At 26.6% G+C, this 26,923-nt stretch overlaps 1 protein-coding gene and 1 pseudogene across 2 annotated transcripts; one reads left to right on the top strand and one right to left on the bottom strand.

The window, feature by feature from the left end:
- The first annotated feature begins 738 nt into the window (after nt 1–738).
- LOC149058601 (pickpocket protein 28-like) lies at nt 739–7,969 on the top strand (annotated as a pseudogene). Its single transcript, XR_016190313.1, has 10 exons — nt 739–1,047; nt 2,207–2,434; nt 2,547–2,649; nt 3,482–3,648; nt 4,028–4,241; nt 4,381–4,651; nt 6,068–6,133; nt 6,206–6,353; nt 6,440–6,531; nt 7,466–7,969. The product of XR_016190313.1 is annotated as a pickpocket protein 28-like (transcript).
- A 110-nt stretch (nt 7,970–8,079) lies between these two features.
- Nucleotides 8,080–23,463, bottom strand: LOC149058600 (uncharacterized). The gene is made up of 6 exons (XM_089218414.1): nt 23,157–23,463; nt 20,151–20,250; nt 19,926–19,969; nt 15,426–15,533; nt 8,658–8,946; nt 8,080–8,092 (listed from the first exon to the last, which is right to left on the bottom strand). Exons 4-6 carry the CDS (start codon nt 15,529–15,531, stop codon nt 8,080–8,082), a joined length of 408 nt encoding a protein of 135 aa, XP_089074540.1. The 5' UTR covers nt 15,532–15,533; nt 19,926–19,969; nt 20,151–20,250; nt 23,157–23,463.
- Between the last annotated feature and the right edge of the window lie 3,460 nt (nt 23,464–26,923).

Below are 26,923 nucleotides of genomic sequence, written 5' to 3'. Positions count from 1 at the left end.
TTATATTTAATATCATTTAAACTTTTATCAATGGTTTTATATCATATTTATACTATTTTTATAAGTAAAATATTTCTTCGAGCGTAGTTATAAAATTTATTTTTTGTCATTTAATTGTAGGTAAAAACAAGTGTATAATGAATAAGGGAGGGGCATATTTATTTTTGCACTCTATACATTGCGTGTGGCCCTGGGTACCTCTAGTGCTATTATAACGGAAATACAGACCCTGAAATGTCAACAAGCCAAGTGACAATTAGGTATAGCTTGTGTAATATACTAGAATTATATTCAAAATGACATTAAAATATAGAAAAGTACTTACATTATAATGGTCAACATTTTTCTTTTTGAACGATAATGATTGTTTGAATAATTTTTGTTCATATGAGAAAAGTAAATATTATATTCAACGAATTGTTAAGTACATTTTATAATTTTACATAGTAAATGGGTAAATAAATTATAACTGCTTATATAGGTAGGTACTGCAGTATATGGTGTTCATATAATATTAATGTATAATAAGGACCTCTTAGAATAAATATGTCAAAGTATTATAAATATACACTAACGAATATGTATTTGTTTTGGAAAATATAATTTTAAATGTGTATGACATTTAATGAAATACCTTGTCAGAACTCAATATCTATATTATATTACCTAGTATAGTTAGTATATCTACTATACTATAGAAGCATAAACGTTTTTCATACCTAGTAATACCTACTTTATTGTAATTCATATTTCAACCACCATATAAATTAAGATTTATTACTTAATTCTATTTATTACACATTTTTCTAATTATAGTAGGTATTATTTCAACTCAAAATTATTTTGTTTTTCAATTTATTTCGAAATGATTGATTCAAATTTTAATGGCATAATTATTCGAAGACGGATGGGTGTTTTAAATGGTAAACAGCTGAATATAAAGCCAATAGAATTTGGTGAAGGAAATTACTTGCGGAAATTTTCCATTGCCACAAGTTTACATGGTGTAATTTATTTAGGGGAACCCAAACGACCGTATCTAGAAAGGTTGGTACCAGAAAAAATGCTATTATTATTAATTGTAGTATTTTACATAGTGGTGTACACAATTTTGGGGGTCATTCCATAATAAATACCTTAAATTTGAGCGGATACCATATATCATTCTAGCATACAATATGAATAAATAATCAAATTTAATATTTTTGATCACAAGCGGTCAGTGATCCAGATGTTAGTGGTTTTTTTTTAAATGTTTGATAGACAATTTTCAAAAATGAACAATGATAGTTTTTTCTAGTAAATTAAGCAAAATTTATAAAATGTACAGTAAGTTTTGATATGAGAGGCATGAAGGTGCTTATTTTGAGCTGCTCAGGTGTGAATGGGTATGGTACACCCTGTCTCTACTGCCCTCTAAGATTCCTTTTAAATCATGTCAATTCCTTTGATTTGGACGGGTCGCATATGCTGCGGATTTCTTTATGAATACTAATATATAATTTTTATTAAGCTAATTCGTGATCTAGTCAACGATTCCTTGTATACAAATATATACGACTACAATTTATGAGTTGTGTGAGGTTAAAGCTGTTATTCCTATGTGATGTATTCTATTATTCGTTATGATCAATTGTACTAATTCGTAGAATTACTATATAGTAAATAGTAATATTATGGTCTATTATTTTTTTACGATCGTTGGAATGAATTCGTAGAATTCATTACCTGCGACAATATTTAAAAACCATTTAATATCAAATATCGTGATCATTTTAAATTGAAACTCTCATAATTTTTTTTATAATAATTAAAAAATGCTAATATAAATATTTTTGTATAAAGTTCAGGTGTCTGCGGTTATTAGTTTTTAAGTTACAACAAAAAATTTAAATCGATCTTTTTCAAAAATTTGTTTTCCATAAAAATTTCTATTTCCATTAATTTTTTTTTTTTTTTTTTTTTTTTTTAAGACGCTTTAAAAATTAAAAAATAAGAATTACAGTTGAATTTTAAAAGGTTTATTAATATTTTATAGAAACAAAAAGAATAATATATTTTGTTGGGGGATTAAGCCTTCCCCCTAGTTTCATTTATGATTGTATTATTAACAAATGTGTTGTAACCTGAAAATGAAATTTTCAAATATCTTTTCATTGTCGAAATAACTTTTCTTTGATCTACATAAATTTTTGTTTATAATCAGGATATTCTGGATTTGTGTCATATCATTGGTATTCCTTATGTGTGGATATCAAATACAACAGTTGTATAACAATTGGATGGAAGGCAAAATTTTAACAATTCTAAATGAAAGTAATAGAAATTTTTCAATCTTGAATGATGTACCATTCCCCGGAATTACATTATGTAGTGATTTGCAATTACAGAACCTTGACAATAATACATCAAATTTAAATCAAACGTTTGATAGGTACGTATTACGTACCTACCTATATAGGAATAATATGTCTTCGCCAATGTGTAAATTATATAATAATATACTATAGGTCTATATAAACTATTTTTTTCTTTATTTATTTCAGAGAATATGAAGATAGCATAAATTTATTGTGTCATGTCTATGAACCTAATTTAAATATTGGTCAACATTCTATAAAATCAAAAACGTGGGATTTATTACTAAACGTAAGATTTTAGGATATTTGTGCACAAAATATAGTTAACATTATTATAAAACTAGTAACATCAACGACATTTTTTTCCGTGTGTCTTATACTCTTAATTTTAAACACCAATAACCGGTTGGTTGGTGAATAGTGAAAACTATATACTTTATAATCTGTATATAATTGTGTCTGTTGAAAAAATCCTTTCATAAAAATGAATCAAGATTTATTATTTAGAAAGTGAAAAATTTGATCAATTTACGAAAAAAAAATATTAATTCACTATACCTAATATAGTACTATTATATTATAATAGTTATACCTATTACCTACTGGAAAACATTATTATACAATATTGTCCATAAAGAATTTTTTTTCAATGTATCTAACCAAAACAAAAACTAATGGTGAATAGATATATTGATTGAACGTATATGTAAATGGCTTCGAAAGGCTTTGTGGCTTTGGAGATTATCAACAAACATAAACAAAACAATTAGATACTGACAAACACGAAATCATTTATACCAGTGATACCACTATTAATCTATTCAGGATTGTTTTAAACAATAATACTAATATACACTACCAATATAACAATAATAATATATAACTTGATGATTTATATTGCACCACTTCTATATGGCTATAATATTATTATACCTATACCTTATGGCTTATGTGATTCATCTGAAATTACTAAATATAAACATTTTTAATTTTTTTACGATGTTTTATAATATCTAGGCCCATTTAATACAAATTAAATGTATATATATACGAGAAACATTGAGCTAATTAATTTTTTGTGAAATATGTGATTTTAATAAGTTTGTACCTATATTTTGAAGGCTCATAGAATTTTTTGTAAACAACGTGTTATATCAATATCTTGGATTAGAGAAAGAATAAATGTACCTTGTCAATATTTCCAACCAGTATTTACAATTCGTGGAGTTTGTTATTCATTGAATATGGTTCCTTTTCATCAACTGCTTAATAATGACTATAATCAAGTGTGAGTTATTATTGAATTGGTCTAAATAGTCTATATGGCTATACCTTGTGTTATATACAGTGGCATATTTTGGGTAATTTCATGTGGGAGTCCAACATTTAATATTTTAATGAGTATACATATTATACTAAAATAAATATAAGTAAATTATAAAATAAATGTCAATACTAATATTTAGGCTTTTTTTAAAGTCAGGTGGTGTCTAGACATGAAAGATCCCCCCCTCGAAAAAAATACGCTACTGTAGGTATTTATATCATATTACATTAAAATCAAAATAAATAATCTTGATCAATCCATGCGAAAAAATGCACGAGCGCACTGCATACTTATATATATTGTTATTATTTATTATTTACCTTATACATTGTCTTTATAGACTATCGAATTTGAACCATACTAAAGCAGATATTATAACAAATGCAAACAAAACGGCATGGAATCCAGAAATTGGATTTAATGAAAATTCTGAGCCATATAATTTACCATGGAAAGTTACAGGAGATACTATCGAAGACTCTGTTATAATAAGATTAAATATACAAAACGACAACACAAGAAAACACTGTCCTAAAACTGATAAAGGAATGACGGTAGGTACCTAATAATAAGTAACAGGTACATAATTTGTTTTGAATGGTGTCTATTTACAATTAATTTGGTACACAAAAAATATAAAATTGTATACGATTTCAAATGCTTATAATGATTCGATTTTTAAATTTGTTATAGTTATTTTTACATAGTCCAATTGATATACCTGCAAATATTCAACCTACAGCATATATTGCTATCAACAATATAATTTATATTACAACTAAATTTACTTGGTTAACAACTTCTGAAAGTATATCAAGTTGGAAGCCGGATATTCGACACTGTTATTATCAACACGAGAGGACTTTAAAGTTTTTCAGGATATATACAGTTAATAATTGTGATATTGAGTGCAGAGCAAATAATTCGTTAAAGATGTGTGGTTGTGTGGCTTACTACCATCCAAGTGAGCATATTATCCTCAGTACCTACCCATAATATAATAGTATATAGGTACCATATAGTGCTATCTCTATTATAATATTCATTAGCCTAATAATTAAACTATAATTCATTTATTGTAGTAATTGTACCATTTTTATTATTCATAAGAAATCACATTTTTCAAATTGGGGATTAGAAATTTAGGTACTCTTTATTTCCCTCTCTCTCTCTCTCTCTCTCTCTCTCACGCATATGTGATTTAGCAAACAGAACCAATCTCAAATTTTTAGATTTAATATAAATTTTTGTGGTGATACTATAGTACTTACCTATATAATAATAATATTTATTTATTATCAAACTTAATGTTAAAAACTGTATGATTTTTAAATGAAAATTATAATATTTTAAGTACATACCTACTCACCAGTTATCAGTTATCACTTTATCAGTTATAAAGACATCGTAAGAAAACAAATACTCAAAATGTTCTTAACTTTAAATTTGATATAGATCAATTTGCTTTTATACTAAAGCTAACAACTAGTGGCATAAACTTAATTTTTGCATATTTGAGAGGGGGGAGGGATGGATCAGAAAAAATGTAAACTTATAAACTCATACATTAAAATAATAAATTACAAAATATGTCGTAATATAACATTTTATTTCAAAATTACAAACAATTACAGTGACTTCATTTGAGGTAACTATTGCAGAATATGTATGAGTATGACGTATATGTGTGTAGATTTTATTAATAGTGTATGTTAAAATTATTTAAATTAAATTCAAACAAATTTGATTTATATTAATTATTTTATTGTGTGAGAATTTCGGGATTTGTTTAGTAAACACTATTTTTGTACTTACTTACAATGTAATTTAGAACTCCTGGATTCCCACATGACTACATGAGTCTCTCAATGGAGTCCAGTAATTTGGAAAAAAAAAACTGTATTTTAGGTACAATGGTGTCAATAGTGTCATCTATAAATATTAAAATTTAAATATTGTAACTAATAGTATTATTAGATATGTATATGATATTCATGATATATTAGATTATTATATGAAAAATAAAAAGTTGGTTTCTAATTTACAAGCGTGGCGAGAAAAAATAGTTGTTAAAAGTTTAAAACTCCATAGTACAAAATGTATTGACCTGCTATAGTCATAAGTCATAACTAATGTTTTAAATTTACTAGAATATAACATTGTCAACAGTTTCATATTTTCATACTTTTGATAATCAGAATACTAAATGGTAATTTTTACCATGAGTATTGCAAAATTGCCGGTTCAATATAAGGTCCCGCGCTCATTTTATCGATAGAAAACTATCTCAGAAAATATAACCATCACTCCCTTTGTAGAATTAAAGTAAATTATTTGGTTCTTACAACCTAAATTAATATAAATAACGTTATATATATAGGGGATATACACACTCCAATATGTGGTTCTGGAAATTACAAATGTATGCGACAGTATTCAAATGACGGTGATACAATATTTTACTACGCAAATAATATAAAAACATAAAAATTAATACAACACTTTAATTTTTGTCTAGTCTATTCGATCTTTGACAAAGAGTTGGCAACTTTAAATACTACAAATGATTGTAATTGTTTAGATGTCTGTACAGACATCATATTCAGTCATAATGTTGTATATACGCATAGGAACTTGACAAAGGATGTTAAAAATCCTCCCAGAAGGTTGAAATATTTACCTAATTAATTTTGAGATTTTAAACATAAATAATATTTTATAAATTTTAAAATTAATTAATTTATTTACATAGATATAAACACAGATCGATTATAGTTATGTACTACAAGAGAAATTTATGGAATGCACAAAGAACTGCCTTGATACCAGTTAATGAATTATTAGGTAAGTTGTAAGTTTAGACACAATATACTGCAGCACTATTGCATAATAATGTAGGTACTAAACTATTATTATTTCAACTTTTTTTCCTATAACTAATATGATATTTATAGTAGAATCATTTAATCACTATGCACCTACTTCTTTTTTTTCCTTTATACATCAATTGTTTAATTTTTTAAGTAAATTACTTCAGTTATTTGATATACAATTCTAATTAAACTCTTAAATTTTCACTTAATACCCAAATTCTATAAACGCAGGTTTTGTGCAAAGCACTATTCATTCTATATCAATTATGCAGCTGTATAGTGCAATAAAAACATTTTCGTGGAAATGCTGTTTTTGCGTAAATTCTCTTCTTTTTTTTGTTTCAGAAATTTCTAGGTAGGTATTGAAAACTTATTAATTTTTGCCAAAGATAAAAAAATAAAGATAATTTAAAATAAAAAGTACATAATAAAACATAAAATTTGTATTTTTTCTTTTTTTTTTATAATTTTGTATTCTTATTCAAAAATTTTGAATAAAGTTATTTGCAATAAAAAAAAAAAATAAATAATAATTATATGTCTTTAATCATTTTAAATAAAATATAATCAGCAAAATATAAATTGTTTGATGCAAAAAGGAAAATTTTATGACTGAATGTCTCATGTATTTATAGTTCTGTGGACGCAAATAAAAACATCAAATATATAATTATTTTCTTTGATATACGATCTTTCATCCAATACAAATGAGTGACCACAGATTTTAAAATTTAACTTCGTTTAGCTTAATAAAATTTTTACAGAATATGCCTACCTTGCACTCAGCTAGTCTTTCAATTAAATATATATATATATATGTTTTAAAAATCTATGCACAATATTATTGAAATGTATTTTTTGGGTTCAATAAAATGTATATATATATAATACGTTTTTTTTTTTAGGTAATATTGGTGGATCCTTGGGATTATTTCTTGGCGCAAGCATAATTAGTGTATTTGAACTTATATACTTTTTTGTGGTACGATTATACGTTGATCGATGGAATAAAAAGAAAAAGAAAAAAAATGTAAAAAAAATCGTAAACTCCCTTTAGTGTATAGTAAATTTCGATTATATAAGTTACTTCTAAGTAGTAGACAGATGAATCAACCTTATATTAAACTTGCATTATTGTTAGTGTTGCATTTGTACTATACACTGCTATTTTAGTATCATGTGAACTATAATTTTTAAATACTTTAATTATGTATTTATGGCAAGTCTAAAATGGACATCTACATTGTTCATGCTTAAATTCGGAAAATTAAAAGAAAAAAACAAAAAAAAATTTAAAACTGGACATTCCAATCCAATGTTCTTAGTATCTTAATCAACAACTAGTAAATAAAATATTTAAAGCTTAAAATTGTTTCAGCTTAAGGTTAGGTTATAGTATTAGTATTTTATCTCGGTTTAAATGTATACAATATTATAATTTATATTGTTTATATGGTATAATGATTTCCAATTATTGTATTTAAATTATTTAATAAAAATAAATATTATTTAATAGTCATTATAAAGGGTACCTAAACATCAAATTAAAATTAAAAGAACATATAAGATAATGTACATTAAATGTAAACCTAAAATAATTTTGTATCATGTTTATAAACATTTGTCAAGAAAAATCTAAAATCAATGGATTTTGATTATAATAAGTCATGAGAAGTATATTTAAACGATGCAAATCAATTTCAATTGGTCGAAAACACTTATTTACATTAATATGAACCACGGACGTATAATATATACGTCCGTGCTATGAACGTAAACATATAACATCGCTTTTTTTTCCATATTGAAATGAGATTATAACGGGATACTCCATTGGGCGGGATAACATATATAACGGGATACCACCTTGTGTGGGATAACATTTATAACGGGATACCACGTTGTGCGGGATAATATATATAATGGGATATCACCTTGTGCGGGATAACATATATAACGGGATTACTCCCTTGTGCGGGATAAAATATATAAGGGGATACCACCTTGTGTGGGAATACATATATATCTTGCCCTTGCCCTTGCCCTTGCCCTTGCCCTTGCCCTTGCCCTTGCCCTTGCCCTTGCCCTTGCCCTTGCCCTTGCCCTTGCCCTTGCCCTTGCCCTTGCCCTTGCCCTTGCCCTTGCCCTTGCCCTTGCCCTTGCCCTTGCCCTTGCCCTTGCCCTTGCCCTTGTCCTTGTCCTTGTCCTTGTCCTTGTCCTTGTCCTTGTCCTTGTCCTTGTCCTTGTCCTTGTCCTTGTCCTTGTCCTTGTCCTTGTCCTTGTCCTTGTCCTTGTCCTTGTCCTTGTCCTTGTCCTTGTCCTTGTCCTTGTCCTTGTCCTTGTCCTTGTCCTTGTCCTTGTCCTTGTCCTTGTCCTTGTCCGTTTCCTTGTAAATATTTTGAAAATAAAAATGGTAAGGGGGTATTGGCGCCCGCAGGCAAATGATTTTTAAGAACCAAAAAAGAAATTTTGGACAAAATTATGGTCTTGGAATACACAATGAAGACTGAACTATGTATTTTCAAGAATAATAAATGAAATAATAAATGAAGGATAATTAAATCATGATAAAATTATATTTTTTAGAGTCAAGTGGCTAATAAAGTTTAAAATGTGTGTACAAAATAATAAACAAGAGCAATATTTTGAAAATAAAAATGGAAAGGGGGTATTGGCGCCCGCAGGCAAATGATTTTTAAGAATCAAAAAAGAAATTTTGGAGAAAATTGTGGTCTAAGAATTCACAATGAAGACTGAACTATGAATTTTCAAGAATAATAAATGAAGGATAATTAAATCATGATAAAATTATATTTTTTAGAGTCAAGTGGCTAATAAAGTTTAAAATTTGTGTACACAATAATAAACAAGAGCAATATTTTGAAAATAAAAATGGAAAGGGGGTATTGGCGCCCGCAGGCAAATGATTTTTAAGAATCAAAAAAGGAAATTTGGATAAAAATATGGTCTTAGAATACACAATGAAGACTGCACTATGTATTCTCAAGAAAGATAAATGAAGGACAACTAACTCATGATAAAATTATATTGTTTAGTTGCAAGTGGTTATAATGTGTGAAAATTGTGTTCACAAAAATAAAGTAGAGCAATATTTTGAAAATAAAAATGGAAAGGGGGTATTGGCGCCCGCAGGCAAATGATTTTTAAGAATCAAAAAAGAAATTTTGGATAAAATTATGGTCTTAGAATACACAATGAAGACTGAACTGTGTATTTTCAAGAATAATAAATGAAATAAAAAATGAAGGATAATTAAGTCATGATAAAATTATGTTTTTTAGTTTCACATGGTTAAAAAGTTTGAAAATTGTGAACACAAAAATAAACTAGATTCTTTATAGTTTATTGAACAAATTATGATCAGAGGACGCATTTTTTACTGTGATTGACATTAGTTCATATGAAATACTGGTATAACACTAATACTTGTATGGATTTAAAACCGTGATCCAAATTATGACAATATTAAGCAGGTATATATAATATTTTAAGTATTAAGTATTCATTATAAAAGCTATAAAAAAAGTATGTATAATTATATACATAAGTATAATATATTATTTTAGTATAAATGTAGTATTAATATTTTCCTTGTTAATTTTTAAATATTTTTCATTTTTATGTTGACAATTTCGAATACCTTTTTAGTTAGTAGGAAAAGATCTATGCAAAGGTCACGACCAGTGATGATAGTCATCTATCATCACTTGAGCTCAACTTACCATTGTCTATAGGTACCTAACCTAAACAAACCTCCTAATGACTTAATTAACCATCTGGATGTCCGCGGGGAAGGCAGTGCCGTAGCCAGGGTTAGGATTTGGGAGGGAAAAAGTGTATACAGTACTATACACACAACACCCCTCGGGAAGGCTGACTACGACACTGGGTTTAATAAGTATCAATCTAAATGATCGTAGAAAAATAAATGCTGTTTGGGTAACGCGTGACAAACGGATGGTCAACTAGGACACTTTGAATAAATAGATCCTTAGTTGATTTCCGATATAAGTGTTTACTTTTCAAGTTGTTCAATTGATTGTTAACGTCTTAGAAATTTATCTTATTATTAAAATGTTGAGCCTCTTGAAATATTTTTCTCCCTGCTAGATTTTTAGGACTTCGGTGCAACTGCTTCTTAGATAATATATTATGGATAGAGCCATACCCATTTTTTTGGTGTACATAACTTTAAGCACATACTTATATGACGACGAGTGTCTGGCCGCGATGAGTGCATAAATGAGTATACGTGAGGGGAACTGTTGTTAACACATCCATAGTACATTCTATCAAATCCTAATCAAAAATTTTAATCTAAACTCGCAAGTATGATTGGATGTAAATTGTACAAGGAATAACTAATAATTATTAAAGATTTATGGTTTGTATTGTCTCCGACTTGCAGGGCTTGCGAAAGCCCTGTTGAAGAGAATGAGAGTGCGACATCCTCATTAATGCAAAACAACTTTTGTAATATTATTACAATAATGGTGTAATATCTAAATTATTTCCCCTTCCAACACACTAAAATTATAGTTATCATGCTTTTCTGGGCCCAAAAACGTCGGGTGGTACCATAATGGTAATTTTATTTTTATTTTTATATGGTACCTAATAAAATCAACCCTAGACACCAGAAATTGAATTATTACGATTTTGAATATTTTTTAAATGAAACGATCTAAAAAAATGTTTACTCAATCTTTTATTCAATAAAACATTATTATTTATTATTTTAACATAACATTTTGCTGTGTGATTGGTAATCTTTACATCACTGTGTCTGTACATTTTTTGTGACAAAGATCAATTGTCCAGAAGAAAATTTAATCATCTAAAATATCTCAAATTACATACTTATTGTTAATTATTATTATTAAAAAGTTATAGTATGAAGTATAATATCTCATATAGACTTAAACAATGTACAATTGGTTTCTTATTATTTTTATTATTACATAATATACGTTTTTTTTTTAAACAAATCCTTCGGCAATTATATATCCATATTGCATGTGTTTGTTTAGAAACACGTGAGTATGTGGGGTAAGGATTCGTCACTAAGAACCCAGATGGTCACCCATCCAGAAGCTAGAGACGCCATGCGATGTTTGACCACGGCAAACCACCACACCACACCATACCCCAAAATACAGTATACGACTAGTGTGCAGTGCATATACCAGGCCATCCAGATATCAACTGCATAACCTGATTTTACTGTTTGGTTTTAAACACATGTAAATAAAACAAGGATTCGTCACTAAGAACCCAGGTAGTTGCCCATCCGAGAGCTAGCAACGACAGTCGATGTGTTGACCTCTAGGTCCAAAATTTATTTTTTTAACATAATATAGAAACCACATCTATTATAAGAGATAATTAGTACTTGTACGTCTATTTTTCATCAAGTTCAAGAATGTTTTTTTATTTTTATAGCTAATAATAACAACAACACGTATGTCACTTAAAATATTGAACCTAGACTAGTCGAAAAAGTATAGGTACAATTAACACTAGTATAGATTCCAACACTCAACTAAAATAATAGGTACTTTAAAAATGATTGTATGTCTCAGAAAATTAACCATCACCAGATCTTATTTCTTCTTTCCAGTATTAGAGATTTTGATTAATTTTAAAAAACTAGTAATATAAGTGGCTTTCAATTTCATAATGAAATTCTTTTAACTCTTAATCACCTTCAAAAGTTGTTTTTCTTTTATGTGGACAAATTACTATGACAAATTTTTATTTTAAAACATTTTATGTTTTCTAGAGCAAAGACTTTTTATGCATTGTATATATTTTTTCTTTTTTGCTAAGCTTTATTGTATGCTTATTTCTATGTTAGTAGTAGTACACAGCATATTTAAAAACTTAAGTGATCAAATTCTAAATGTTTTTAGTGCATCTTTTGATATTTTATCGAAAATCAAGCAATTAGGTAAATATTTTTATGGATCAAAATATAATTATATTAAATATGAAAGAAAAATGAAATTTTTACTAGCTTTTAAATTTTTTTTTTTTTTTAATATATACAATATATCATGTGTCTCAAATAACAGGGTACACCTTATTGCTCATTAACCTGTAAATATCTTTCAATTCTGTTTGTTGGACATCAAACTAGACAAATCAATCATAAATTCCTATATCACTTAAAATTCTTTTGTCATGTATTTCTTCATTCTTTTTAAATGTAAATCCCTATTTTAAATATCATTTTTGGATATCATGAAATTCTCATACAAGGAAGGGCTCATCTGATCATACCAACCTAGTATGTCGGACTACAAAAAAAAAATTTAATTTTCAATAATTTACAAAATAAATAATGCCATTGTACACCATAAAAAAAAACCAAATTTACTGGAGACCAAACCAAAAAACTAAGAAGTATAAATAAAATATAAATAATCACACAGAGATGTTTAGATTCAAATAATATAAAAAAATAATATAACTATATTATAGTCCAAATTATGACTAATAATAAATAAAATATAATCCAAAGAAAATTAAAACTTTTTTTATAAATGAATTAAACACAAAGATGTTTAGATTCAAATAAAATAAAAATATATTATAACTATATTATAGTCCAAATGATGACTAATAATAAATAAAGATCAAATAAATATGAATATAAACATGAATAAACAACACAACAATATATTTAAAAAAAAAAAATACTCATGGGAAACAAAAAGTAGAAGTCTACGCCAATCACAAAAATAACAAAACCAAGTTGTATGGATACCACTAAAACATATGAGTTAAAAGAATTTTAAGTCATATAGGAATTTATGATTGATTACAGGGTATAATTAAAGGGTAATGAGTGATAAAGTGTACCTACCCTGTTTTGTGGGACACACGGTATATATAAATATATATACATATAAACATATGATAAATGCATAAAATATTTAATTAAGTAATTTTTATAGTGTAATAAAGAATGTAATTTTTTTTAAGGCATATTTAACTGCGTATATTCAACGAATTTTTAGTAAGTACATAAAAGTCCTAGCTCTACAGTTATTAATTATAACTTTTACTTCCAATCAAGCGCCAACTTTTAAGTTTATTATTTTAATCACTATCATAGTACAATCTTGTAAAGTAATATTAAACAAAAGTATGCAAATATTTTATTTTGAAATTGAAGTCCTAAGATGAATATTTTGAGAATGAGAATTTATAATATTTAAATTTTTTACTTATCAAGACACAACTCTAATATTTTTTTTTATTGAGCATTACAATACTTTTCATAATAAGACTATTAACTATAATAATATGTTTAATGAAATTGTAAATTTGTATATAAAAATAAAATTTGTTATTTTAAAGATAATATTCATTTAATTGATGTGATATTTTAACAAAATATGTAATGACAAAGTCATACTTTTTACAAGACTTATAATAATGTAAACAATCAACAATCAAGAGCTTTTTTGACTTGATAACACTTAAGAGGATGTCAGTGCATTTCTTTTTTTCTCTTTGACCCACGCACAACATAGCAAATATTACGTTCACTATGATCATAATAATTTCTAAAATTAGAGTGAAATGGCCATTTTTAAAATTTTAAGATACTTATATTATTAATACCTAGAGCATCTTATAAGCTACATTTGAAGCGAGTTATGAATACTTTAAAATACTCATAACTCACTTAATAATTTAAGTATAATAAGCCTATGATATGCCCTAAATAAAAATCTAACCATTAATTTTTCTCTAATTTTAGAAATTATTAAGATTATTGTGAACAAAAAATTTGATATATTGCGCATGAGTCGGAGAAAAAAAATTCCACTGACATCCTCTTAATCGGCCTAACCAACCTTCTCTTTTTATTCTATCCCATAAGTCGAAGGTCGTAAACCTTACCTAACCTGGTAGTATCACTCAAGGGGTCGAGTGACCTTTGCAATTTAAGATCCTTTCCTACATATTCAGAATTGTTAACATAACTATTCTACCTAACTATTCCCCTTCCCCCCACCTAACCTAATCCTCTATATCTGCCACTACCCCTCAACCTAGCCTAACCTAACCTAACCCTCCCCTTCACCTATCTCACTGTCTCTCACAACCTCTCACAATTCCCTCTCACTTTTTGTTCTGTTCCCCCACCTAACATTATCATCTCCCTTTGACACTACCTCTCTCTCATCCTATCACTTTCACACCATCCCCCTCACCTATCTCTCTCACAATCACTCGTCTTACATTCCCCTCTACCCGTTTTTCTCACACTTGCACCATCTCATTCACTATATCTCCTTATCCTTCATCCTATCTACCTCTCTCACTCCCTCTCACACTATCCTTCTCTCGCCCTTTCTTTACAAGTCACTATAGTACCTACCTTACCTAACCTAACCTAATCTAACCTTACCTCACACTATCTATCTCTCTTACTATCCCTCCATTTCTTTCTCACCCTTTTTCTCTCGATTTTTCTTCTGCTTCTCTACCATCTCTCTACGCTACTTCTCACACTCTCTCTCTTACCATCTCTTAATCCTTCCCTGCCCCCACTCTCACACTCCCAGTCCCTATAGTACCTACAGGTCATCGTACCTGATAATTGGTGAAAATATTTAAATATCATTGAGGAAATTATTAAAAAAAAAATTTTTTAATATTATACCTACCAATTTTCTAATTTTTATCACGATTTTATTGATAACTTAAATAGTGTATACCAGTGGTTACAAAACGAATAATTTAAAAATTGCAAGTAATCTATCTCCTGATCAATTAATAAATTAATAAAATTAAAATAAACCTACTGAAAAATAGAAAATTACTTACCGAATCTACTATAAAACTTCATCTTCGAAACATTGTTAATACATTTCACACAGGCTTCACAACGAATATGATATTTAGTTGGCAAATCTTCACTGACGAATACCATCTCTGAAATTTCAATAAAATATTCAACAATATTTTCTGACCTATTCATTTTAGATTGTGAACGAAGTGATGAGTGTATTGATTTTACAATGATGTGTGTTTTTTTTTTTTTGTTCGTACAGCATAACTAGTCGAAATAATGCTTCAATTTCAAACTTTCGAGGTGTTTTCTGATGTAAAAGTGAATATTCTTGGTGCATTATAGAGGTCAAAAGTAAACATTTTCCAACGGTTTTCAAAAAAATCGAGAAAAACAAAAAAAAGTAACGGAAAAACGGGAATTTCTACGCAAAACCAGTTTTCGACCAAATCGATTTTTTTATATGGTTGTAATTCAAAAACTAATCACTGTAAATACTTGGAATTTTCACTAAATGTTTATGTTATATATACAGTTTAATTTTCAATTGAGTTATTTATAGACAACTGAAATTTTCAATTTTACTGAAAATTTTTTTTTGAAGTGTCGGTAAAAGTTTTTTGGCCTTATCAAAATACTTGAAATTTTAATAAAAATTTTCTCATAGGTTATTCTTATAGTGATTAAAGAATTATAAGAATACCTAGGCACAATTTTTTTTAATTAGCATTTGAAGTTCAAATATTGACAAAAATTCGTCAAAACCATGAATATATTGTTTTTTTGTGTCTGTCATCACGTTTTGGGGCAGTAAAAGTGCTTCGATTTTTGACTTAAGTACCTTATTCGATCAGAAAGTGAATCTAGTTGGTACTTTGGTGGTCAAAAGTATTCTTAATATTTTTATAAATAATTGGTATAAACAAACTAATAATTAAAGGAAAAACGGGAAATTTTACGCACAATCAGTTTTCGACAAAATCGATTTTGATTTTTGATGTAACTTTAAAACAAATTACAAATTACCATTGATACATGACATATTCACCAAATGTTTATATAAGTATATTCTATCCACCATGAAATTTTGACTTAAGTTGAACTATTCATAGGTATATGCAATTTTCGATCATTATTAGTTTTTTTTAATTAATATCGATAAAAATTGTTTTTTTGGGTAAAAAATCTTGAAAATTTAATACAAGGCTCTTAACATATTGTTACAATAGCAGTAAAAAAATAAAATAAATTCATAGTCACAATTTTTTTTTTAAGCATTCAAATTTTGAATTTTGACAAAATACGTAAAAATCACAAGAATTCGAAAATTGTTTTAAGCTAGAAATTCATAAAAAAAGTTTTTTAAATCCATGATTTGAAAATTTATTAGAAGATTCCTTACAAATTTGTCAATCTTTATCACAAAAAAAATGTCAACCGGAAATTCAAATTAAATTTTTATTAGCATTTGAATTTCAAATATTGACAGAAATTCGTGAAAACCATGAATATTTGCAAATTATTTTGTAGTTCAAAATTCATAATATCGTTTGTATTTATATCTAAAGTTATAAAATTTAACACTTAGTTTTTCATAAGTTTTGTTTCAAATAGCTATAGAGAAAATTCGATGCGACATTATAGGCAAAATGTTTTGAGCGTTTGAGTTTTAAATTTTTATGAAATCGCGTAATGATAACGATTTATCCTCAAACCAGGTATATGTATACCTATAATAATATAAGGTATTATGAATTATGATAACTACATGCAATGTTTTTGGAAAAATTGATTAACCATGCCTTATACAAAATGCGTCTTATTTGAAAAATAAAATATTTGTTTCAAAATAGAATTTTAATATAATAATAATTACATCCTAGACTGACAAATCATCTCCGTTCAGAATCGTTTTTCATATACAATGATACCTATCATTGCATTCAAATTTAACCTACCCTTACCAGAGGTCCACCCCACCCTCTAATGTACAGCAGAGCGACATCCACTTACCCGCTTTTTTTTATCATTACAGATAATATATAGCTAAACAATCCGTTTAATGTCATTATGTGTTTTGATTATTTTATTCAAGAACTTATTAATTTTATATGGCTATAAAAACATTATACCTACTGTATGGCTACTAAAACTCTAGTACCGATTCATTTTTATTTTAATAATTTTTTATACAAACTTTAATTATTACTGCGATTATTGCGTATTATAGTTTTTAGATTCTGAACGAAGTGATGAATGTATTGATTTTACAATGATGTGTGTGTGTGTTTTTTTTTGTTTTTGAGTCTGTGTACAGCATAACTAGTCACATTTTTTTTTTACAAGCATTTAAATTTAAATTTTGACAACATACGTAAAAATCACGAAAATTCGCAAATTATATTAAGCTAGAAATTCATAAAAAATTTTCCTTTTAAATCTTAGATTTGAAAATTTATTAGAAGATTCCTTACAAATTTGTCAATATTTATCACAAAAAAAATGTCAACCGGAAATTCAAATTAAATTTTTATTAGCATTTGAATTTCAAATATTGACAGAAATTCGTGAAAACCATGAATATTTGCAAATTATTTTGTAGTTCAAAATTCATAATATCGTTTGTATTTATATCTAAGGTTATAAAATTTAACACCAAGTTTTCCATAAGTTTTGCTTCAAATAGCTATAGAGAAAATTTGAAGCGTCATTATAGGAAAAATGTTTTGAGCGTTTGAGTTTTAAATTTTTATGAAATCGCGTAATGATAACGATTTATCCTCAAACGAGTCAAACGAATTTAAATATTATTTGTTATACTTCAAAAATTATAAGTCGTAGATACTTGAAAATTTCACCAGATATTTAGATTCGAAATTGAAAATTTGAAAATTTGTTCAATAATTGTACCACAGATATATTATATAATATATTATATATTACACATATATTAGATGAGATGATTATATTGTGATTACGAAATGTTTTCATGGATATTAGAGAAGAATTTGTTTGAAAATTTAATACAAAGTTCCTCATAAGTTATTCTTATAGTGATTAAAAAATTATAAGAATGCATAGGCACAATTTTTTTTATAAGCGTTTATAGTTCAAATTTTTACGAAATCTGTCGAAAATGCGAAAATTTGCAAGTAATTTTAAAGCTGAAAAATCATAATAATGTTTTTGTTTATAACTAAGGATTAAAAATACAACACTAAGTTTTCCTTCAAGTAGCTATAGAGAAATATCGAAGCGTCATTATAGGAAAAATTTGACGTGCGTTTGAATTTTAAATTTTTACGAAATAGCGTTACGATAACGATTTATCCTGAAACGATTTTAAATATTTGTTATTATTCAAAAAGTATAAGTCGTAGATACGTGAAAATTTTATCAGTTATTTAGATTGGCATTTTATTTACATGATTTAATTTTAAAAATATTTTGACTTTTTTTGAGATATTAATAGACAACTGAAATTTTCAATTTTTCTGAAAAATTTTTTTGAAGGGTTGATAAAATTTTTTCGGCTCTATCATAATACTTGAAAATTGAATACAAAGTCCCTCATAAGTTATTCTTATAGTAATTAAAAAATCATAAAAATACGTAGGTACAATTTTTTTTTATTAGCATTTGAAGTTCAAATATTGACTAAATACGTAAAAATTACGAAAATTCGCAAATTATTTTAAGCTAGAAATTTATACAAAATTTTCTTTTTAAATCAAAGATTTGATAATTTTTAATTATCTATAATATATCCTAGACTGACAAATCATCTCCGTTCAGAATCGTTTTTCGTATACAATGATAGGTATCATTGCATTCAAATCTAACCTACCCTAGTCAGAGGTCCACCCCACCACCTAATGTACAGCAGAGCGACATCCACTTACCCGCTTTTTTGTTTATTTATTTTATTTCAAGAATTCATGAATATTATAATTATTATTCTATATTAATTTTTGAAAGATTGAGTTTTATAAAATTATTAAAAATTCTATTGCAATAAATTAGAGTTTGGTTATTTACCTACCTAACCTTACGCAACTTTATAATAAATAATAACTGTACAATTTTGAAGAAAATAATAACTCCTGTGTGTATGTATTAGGTAGATACACTATTTTAACAGATATTTATTATATGTATGATAACTAAGTTATAATATATTATTCATAACCGTTTAGTTCACCACTCAGTGATCAATTCTTTTAGCCTTTAGGTCATAGGGCTTTATAGGTGTACCTACAATGTAATTATTTAAAAGTACCTATAATATTAGATATGAGATAAAGAATAAAGGTTATAAATAACTATAAATATCTATAATATACATAATTTATCAAAATAAAATATATTTTATTCTAAATTCCTGACTTCTAACGTTGGATTTGGAACAAATTACCATTTAGGTACGAATTAAAATTGCTCCCTATGAGTTTTGGAGACTGGAGTTATCAGTTAAAACGGATATTACAATTAACTAACTAAACAAAAATTGAAAAATGTTGATTACAAACACATACCTAGGTTATAATTATAAAATTATAATTATTATACGTCTGGCAACCTGAAAAACGACGCAGCGCGTTTATATTAATCGATCTCGTGTATTTCTTAATTTCGCGCTTAGAAATAAAATATGCGTCAACGATACTTGGAACTTGGGAATATATTTTTCGTGACGTTAGATATTTATTTAAAGCCTAACATAAGATTCAAGCCTCAAAAGAATATGAAAATAAACTTACCTCAAACATCGACTCTTTTTCGGGGTTTTGGTGAAATCCGAGACGTGTATGGGTACACTCCGATACCGACGTAAGAACGCATCAGATACTTAATTGAAGTCTGAAAATATTATTAATTATGAAATTAAAATTATACGGAATACAGAATATTTTTAGTTCATGTTTGATCTAGTGCTCATTGAAATTATAATTTTAGAATCTTTAACCGACTGCCACTTCTAATTCTGAAAAGACAATTGCCACAGATTATATTGTGTTAGGCTAATAGGATAAATCCAAAGATATGTAATATTTCAATAAAACTTCTATTACCAAGGAGGTTCACGTTTGTGAATAATGTTCATTTAAATAATTAAATGTGATATAACAATAACCAAAAAATATTTGTAATTTTAAATTTAAATTATAATATAATATATTGTTTTTCTTAGCCTATTTTTGTTTGATTATTGATTACGATCATGCTCCTTTTATGCATTACAGGTATTATATATCTAAAATAATCCGATTAATGTTTAATTTTTATATTCCTTTCCTAGTTATAATGTGTTAATTTATATTTTAAATATTTTATTCAAGATCTTATTATTTCTTCACTAGTTCACTAACCACAACAAGTTAACTACTAGAATTCGGATAGGTACCTAACCGGTTCGTTTTTATTTTAATAACGTAAAGATTAATTACAATTACTTGTATTAATGTTTATTTATTTACTTCGATAATTTAAAAATATTATTCCGATTTAGGTATTATTTATGAATTTTTGATATATTGTGTTTTTTTTAGAAAATAAATAATAAATGAAATTTTAATAAATTATTGATTTAGGTACCTACGTAAAATATAAAATAACCTATTCATGAAAAAAACCAGGGCATAATTAATTTTTTAAGAAAAACAAAATTGTTCAATCTTATATATATAAAAAAAAAAAATGTGTTATCCTAATTAAATAACTTACCATTGTATCAGTACCTATACATATTAATACATTATATTATATCATCATTGTAAATAAGTGTAACTAATGACCTCTGTTGTCGATGTAAATATGCTCAATAAAAAAAAATATATATATAAAATAATTATAAAATCGTTTACCTATAAATTTGTAAAAATTTAATTTAATTTTAAATGGTTTAACATTTAAGCAAAATGAATTATAAATATAATGTATAAATAGGTAATAATATATTAATCTATGTCAGTTGTTGGCTTATTGTATATATTTTTTATAATATTATATACCCTAATAAATACCGAATGTAATTCATTCTATTAATCATTTTCTAATAATTTCTAATGTACAAAACCTTATCAACCATAAATTTTAATTTAATTATGTTATTGTTCTATGAAAATATTAACAGCTATTAAAAATGCAGAATTTAATATTACAAATAAAGTAATATTGAATAGTTAAATACAACACCTTCAGTGATAAGTACATGAATATGAGAACAGTAAGTAGGTACTTAGCAGCTACACAGTTGCAATTTTTTACAAGCTATATTATTAAAATATTTTTTCAGACGATTTACCATTGAAAACCACACATAACAAATTCAAACAAATCAAATGAAAGTTCACAAAATTGCATTGAGCTAACTATAGGTGCCAATGGAAACTTAGTGTGATAAAATGACTGACTCTAATAGTAAATAATAATGTTATCTTGATCTCGTGTTTATATGAACTCTATGTTATAACACAGTTTGTATTCTGTTTACAGATTTAGATACCTAATGAAGATTTTGATGATAGTATTAAAGACAAGGACTGGAAGGAAAATAAAAGCTCAGAAACATCATAAGAAAGGTCTAAAATCAGAATTTTATGACATTTTAACTAGAACAAGGTGTCATAGTAAAGATTTTTGTAACAACATTAATAAAAATATTATCGGTCAAATGGTTTTATAGAGAGATATTAAGTTAATTAAAGTTAAAAAATAATTCCCTGATAAATTGTTTTTACATCAATTTAAACAACTTATGGGCAAGCAAATTATCAAGAAATTATAGTTTTAAATAAAAATAAAATTACCAAACATACATTACATATGAAATTTGCATTTATTGAAAAGCCTGGAATCTTACAAATAAAAAAGATTTAATTTTATCGCGCAAAGCAAAACTTATTCCAGATACTTATTGTCATTTTTATAAAAACTTAAAAATATCTGAAAATTGATAATACTTATAACAAATAGGTACTAATAAAATAATAATAATAATAAAAAACTATGAAGATGGTGATTAATTTATATAATAAATCGTAACCATATAGGTAACTATATTATTAAAATAATAATAAATTATTCAAATTCGTACATAATTTTATAGTCTTGTACTCTTGTTGTTCAAAAGCATTTGATAATTTTATAGTCATTATCAATTTAGAATATATTTATTTTTTAATTTGTCATATTATTTGTTACTTTGATACATAAAAATAAACTTATTGACTTAAAGATAAGTAGTTTTTTATTTTGTGTTTTATGGTAAATTATTTTTAAAGATATTGATTACATACCTACAACTATTAAATGATTAATTTTTATCCTTATATACATATTACCTGTACAATTATAAATTATAACACAACAATTTTAATCAAATTTCAAAAAAACTAACAGTTAATAATATTTTATTATTCATTAATAATTTAAAGTTCAATACTGCCATATTTTGGTATGTCTGAAAATCAATTTCTGTATGCAATACAGCCACATATCAAAATATGACAGTCTTGCATTTACTTAAAAAATTGTAAAAGACCATAATACGTCTGACTTTTTGGGTTCAAGGGAATATTTTATTATATTTGAGAAAGTCACAATATAAAGTAGGCATGTTTAAAGTACCTATTGTAGTTTTTAGTTTCAAATTCATAGGTGAAGAACTCTTTGCAAACAATCACTATTGGAAAAGTGTACGAACGTGTACCTCAATTCTTTTATAACATTAAGCCGCAAAATAATTGGTATTAAAACAAACTTACCTTAAACATCGATTATTTTGGGCTTTGTTAGAGTCCGCGACGTGTATGCAATCCGACGCTGAAATGGAAACGCATCAGATAACGCTGAATTGAAGTCTAAAAATAATGTGATTTATGAAAAAAAAAGATTAAACGGAAAGCAGGATGTTTTTCGTTTATGTCTACTTTGCTATCTAATTGAAATGTTAGAATCTTTAATAGACTGCGTCCTCCGCAACGACTTTGACAATCACCATGGATTATATTGTACTAAATCAATAAGAGAAATCCATAGATACCTAGGTATATATTATAATACTACTTTTAAATCAACGATGCCCTTGTATACAATCTGTTCATTGCAGGGCATCGGGCAATAATGAAATGAGATAACTATACCGAAATAATGCATAACTTTAAATTAAAATTATGTATAACAAAATAAAGTACCTTGGTATTATTTTAATTATTTTTTTTTAAATTTATTTATTTGATTATCGATTAAGAATATTTAAGATGGTGTTTAAATGTTAGAAGCACATGCATATTTTTACTAAAATATATTTCTTTATGAACTATTAAATAAAAATGTTGATTTAAATAAATGTGATTACTGATTTTTAAAGTTAAAATTAAGTTATACAGTGTACACATTAATTTTTCGTACCGACCATATCGGGCGACAGCTAGTTTGTAAAATTCCAAGTCAAAAGTTTTCTCCGAATACGAAACTAATACCTAATTAATTACAAATTTGTTATTTATTATAATAAATTAATTATCTACGGCAAAAGCCACCAATATGCCAATTATGTGCCACCACAATCTCATTAAACACATCTTCGTTGCATAATAATATTGTTAATCATAAGGTCATAACAATATTATAATGAGTATGGCTAGGGTTTTAAAGCAAATACTTCATTTTTAATATAGGTAGGTACGAGATAGAAATTTAATTTTTATATTATATATAAATTAGATTCACGCCATTCTTATTCCAAATAAACCAATTTATTTTGGCTTTTTTTTTGTTTCTTTCAGTTATTTTAGATGTCGAATTTTTATATTATGTTTATTATAGTAATAAAAAAAAATTAATTTAAGTGATAAGAAAATCCGGAATACGCATTGCAGCTTAAATGAGTTATTGCATGGTTTTGTATATGTATAAAAATTTCATGTCAGACATGTCTGTTGCAATAGTCAGTTTCACTACTGAAATCTTGCCAAATATAATATGGTAGTGAATTATTTTAGATTCTGAACGGAATGATGAATGTACTGATTTTACAATGATGTGTGTTTTTATTTTTTTTTGTTTTTTTTTTTTGTGTCTGTGTACAGCATAACTAGTCGAACTAATGCTTCAATTTCAAACTTTCGTGGTGGTTTCCGATGTAAAAGTGAATATCCTTGGTGCATTATAGAGGTCAAAAGTAAACATTTTCCAACAGTTTTCAAAAATATCGAGAAAAACAAAAAAAATTAAAAAAGTGACAGAAAAACGGGGAGCGCGTATAATAGTAGCCGAAAATATTACAAGTAAATTATCAGAACCGTATTTTAGCCGACAAATATTACAGCCGAAACCTTTTAAAGCCGAATTTATACCGATGAGCGTTATTATAATAATCAATTTTTTTTAATTCATTACATAGTGATACTACGATAGACAATATTATATATTATTTTACATACTTTACACCCTAGAACAAATTATACATAATATATTAATATATTAATTAGTAGGTATATAATAATATTTTATTGTAGGTATAATATAATTAGATATAATTATATTATGTTCAACACTTCAACAACCTTTTTGAAAATAAAAACGCTGCACAGGCGTTATTAATAATACTTGATGGAAGTACTAACAATTATAATGACCACACAGAAAACTGACATGTTTTATCAACTATCAAGAACAAATTAAGGAATACTTATAAGTTATAATACAAATTACAAAGCAAAATAAGGTTTATTTTGTAGCTATATAATTGTTGCTAAAACTAGACAACTCTAAAAGCTTAAGAGTTAAGACTAACAATGCTCCAGAGCGTGCATGGTCCTCTACGCTTGCATTTATTTATAAACTATAACTTATATAAGTATAGTAATATGCTATATCAATCTCTGTCAATAATATGTAGGTAGGTACTGAGGCAGGGATCCAACAATTCACCTTAGCAAAAATATATTGTTTTCAATTTTTAATCAATAATATCTGTCCTTGTATTTTATTAGAATGTACCTATCTATAGTTTTTCTTATTCGTTTATTTTAGAATAATCAATATTGTTTTACTCTCTATCTCTATCACAAATTTGCTTAAAAGAGCTTTTATACTCATAAACATTGTATAAATAATTTGTATTGATAATTAATTTGAAAAAAAAATTGTTTTTTTCTTGAAAAAATTAACACAAATATAAGCTGGTAAGAAACAGCAATTTAATTTTTGTTTTTTGTTAACTTGAGCATTTATATATATGCAAATGGAGAATTTTAAATGTATAACTGCCAGTTGAATAAAATATGCCACCCAAAATTATTATTTTCAATAATAATAAAGAATACAAAGGTTAAATATGTATAATTAATGCAAAGCTATACTGTTATTTTTATATGTGATCACATACATTGGAGTATCCCGTTGTATATGTTATCCCGCTCAAGGGAGTATCCCGTTATATATGTTATCCCGCACAATGATCATATATAATGGATAGAGCTACTGCGGCTAAATATAATATAAAGCCAACATAACCAAGGTGAATCGTCGCAAACTCGCAAATGCGCATACGCGCAATTTATAACCCGCGCAGTCGCACGGTTGAACCACTTGAACCGCAACATCACTGCGGCACCGTTTTTGACAGTGATAAACTGATAACGAAAAACAAAATTGAAAATTCCAGTTATTTTTTTGAAATTAAAACTTTAAGTTTAAGCTGGTTAAAAATGAGTAACAATAACGCTTGTAGGTTTTGCCTTAAAACTCCCGCCAAGTATCCAGGCATCTCTTTACACTCGTAAGTACATAGCACCGTACACCAGGTCCATAGAGTAATTGATGCAATCTACCTCTCTTGAAAACAAATGCTACTGTACTTGTGCATTTTTAGACATCTCCCAGGTATTTGACAAAATCTGACATGAAGGTATTCTGTTCAAACTTCGTAAATTTCTTCCTCCTACACTATTTTTACTAATGGAGTCATATCTTACAGACCGACATTTTCAAATACTTACACAATATATTTAATATTAGGGGCGCCGAAAGTAGGTTATGTCATTAGGTAAATAAAAGGGTGGGTGAATATAATGTTAAGAAAAATAGGGACCACATAATAGAATAATATATCCTTAAGTGCTCTATATTGTTTTAAAGAGTATTGTTTTGTGAGTGGGTAACTCTATAGGTAATTTTGACCACTAACTTCTGACTATTTATAATAATTGTGAATTAGATTAAATGTATTAATTATTTTATTGTATAGTATTTATTGTATTCGCTAATACTTATGCATGTATTTTAATGAAAGACGTAATTGTACCAATGACAAAAAATGTATTTTTTTAATTATTATTTAGAAATGACCATTTATTTAAATGTATAATTTATAAAAATTTTCTATAAACACTAAACCTAGAGTATAAAACTAAGCATTAAATTACATTATTATTACCACAGTATAGTTTAAATAGGTACCTACGACCTACAAAATTATCCGTTATAAATAAATAATTTATGAAATATGAATTATGAATATGAATTA

Source organism: Diuraphis noxia, unplaced genomic scaffold (genome assembly GCF_037042655.1).
Source record: "Diuraphis noxia isolate RWA-SAM2 unplaced genomic scaffold, SU_Dnox_SAM2 contig0002, whole genome shotgun sequence".
NCBI lineage: Eukaryota > Metazoa > Arthropoda > Insecta > Hemiptera > Aphididae > Diuraphis > Diuraphis noxia.
Note: the sequence above shows the minus strand (reverse complement) of the source record. Positions and strands in the feature narration are given on the sequence as shown.

What these genes read in the sequence shown, in the direction of transcription:
- LOC149058600 (XM_089218414.1), bottom strand. Translation starts at nt 15,531, where the DNA reads ATGGTATTCGTCAGTGAAGATTTGCCAACTAAATATCATATTCGTTGT. An exon ending in GAAGTTTTATAGTAGATTCG is followed by an intron (nt 8,947 to 15,425) that starts GTAAGTAATTTT and finishes AATATTTACAAG; the next exon opens with GAAACGGACAAGGACAAGGA.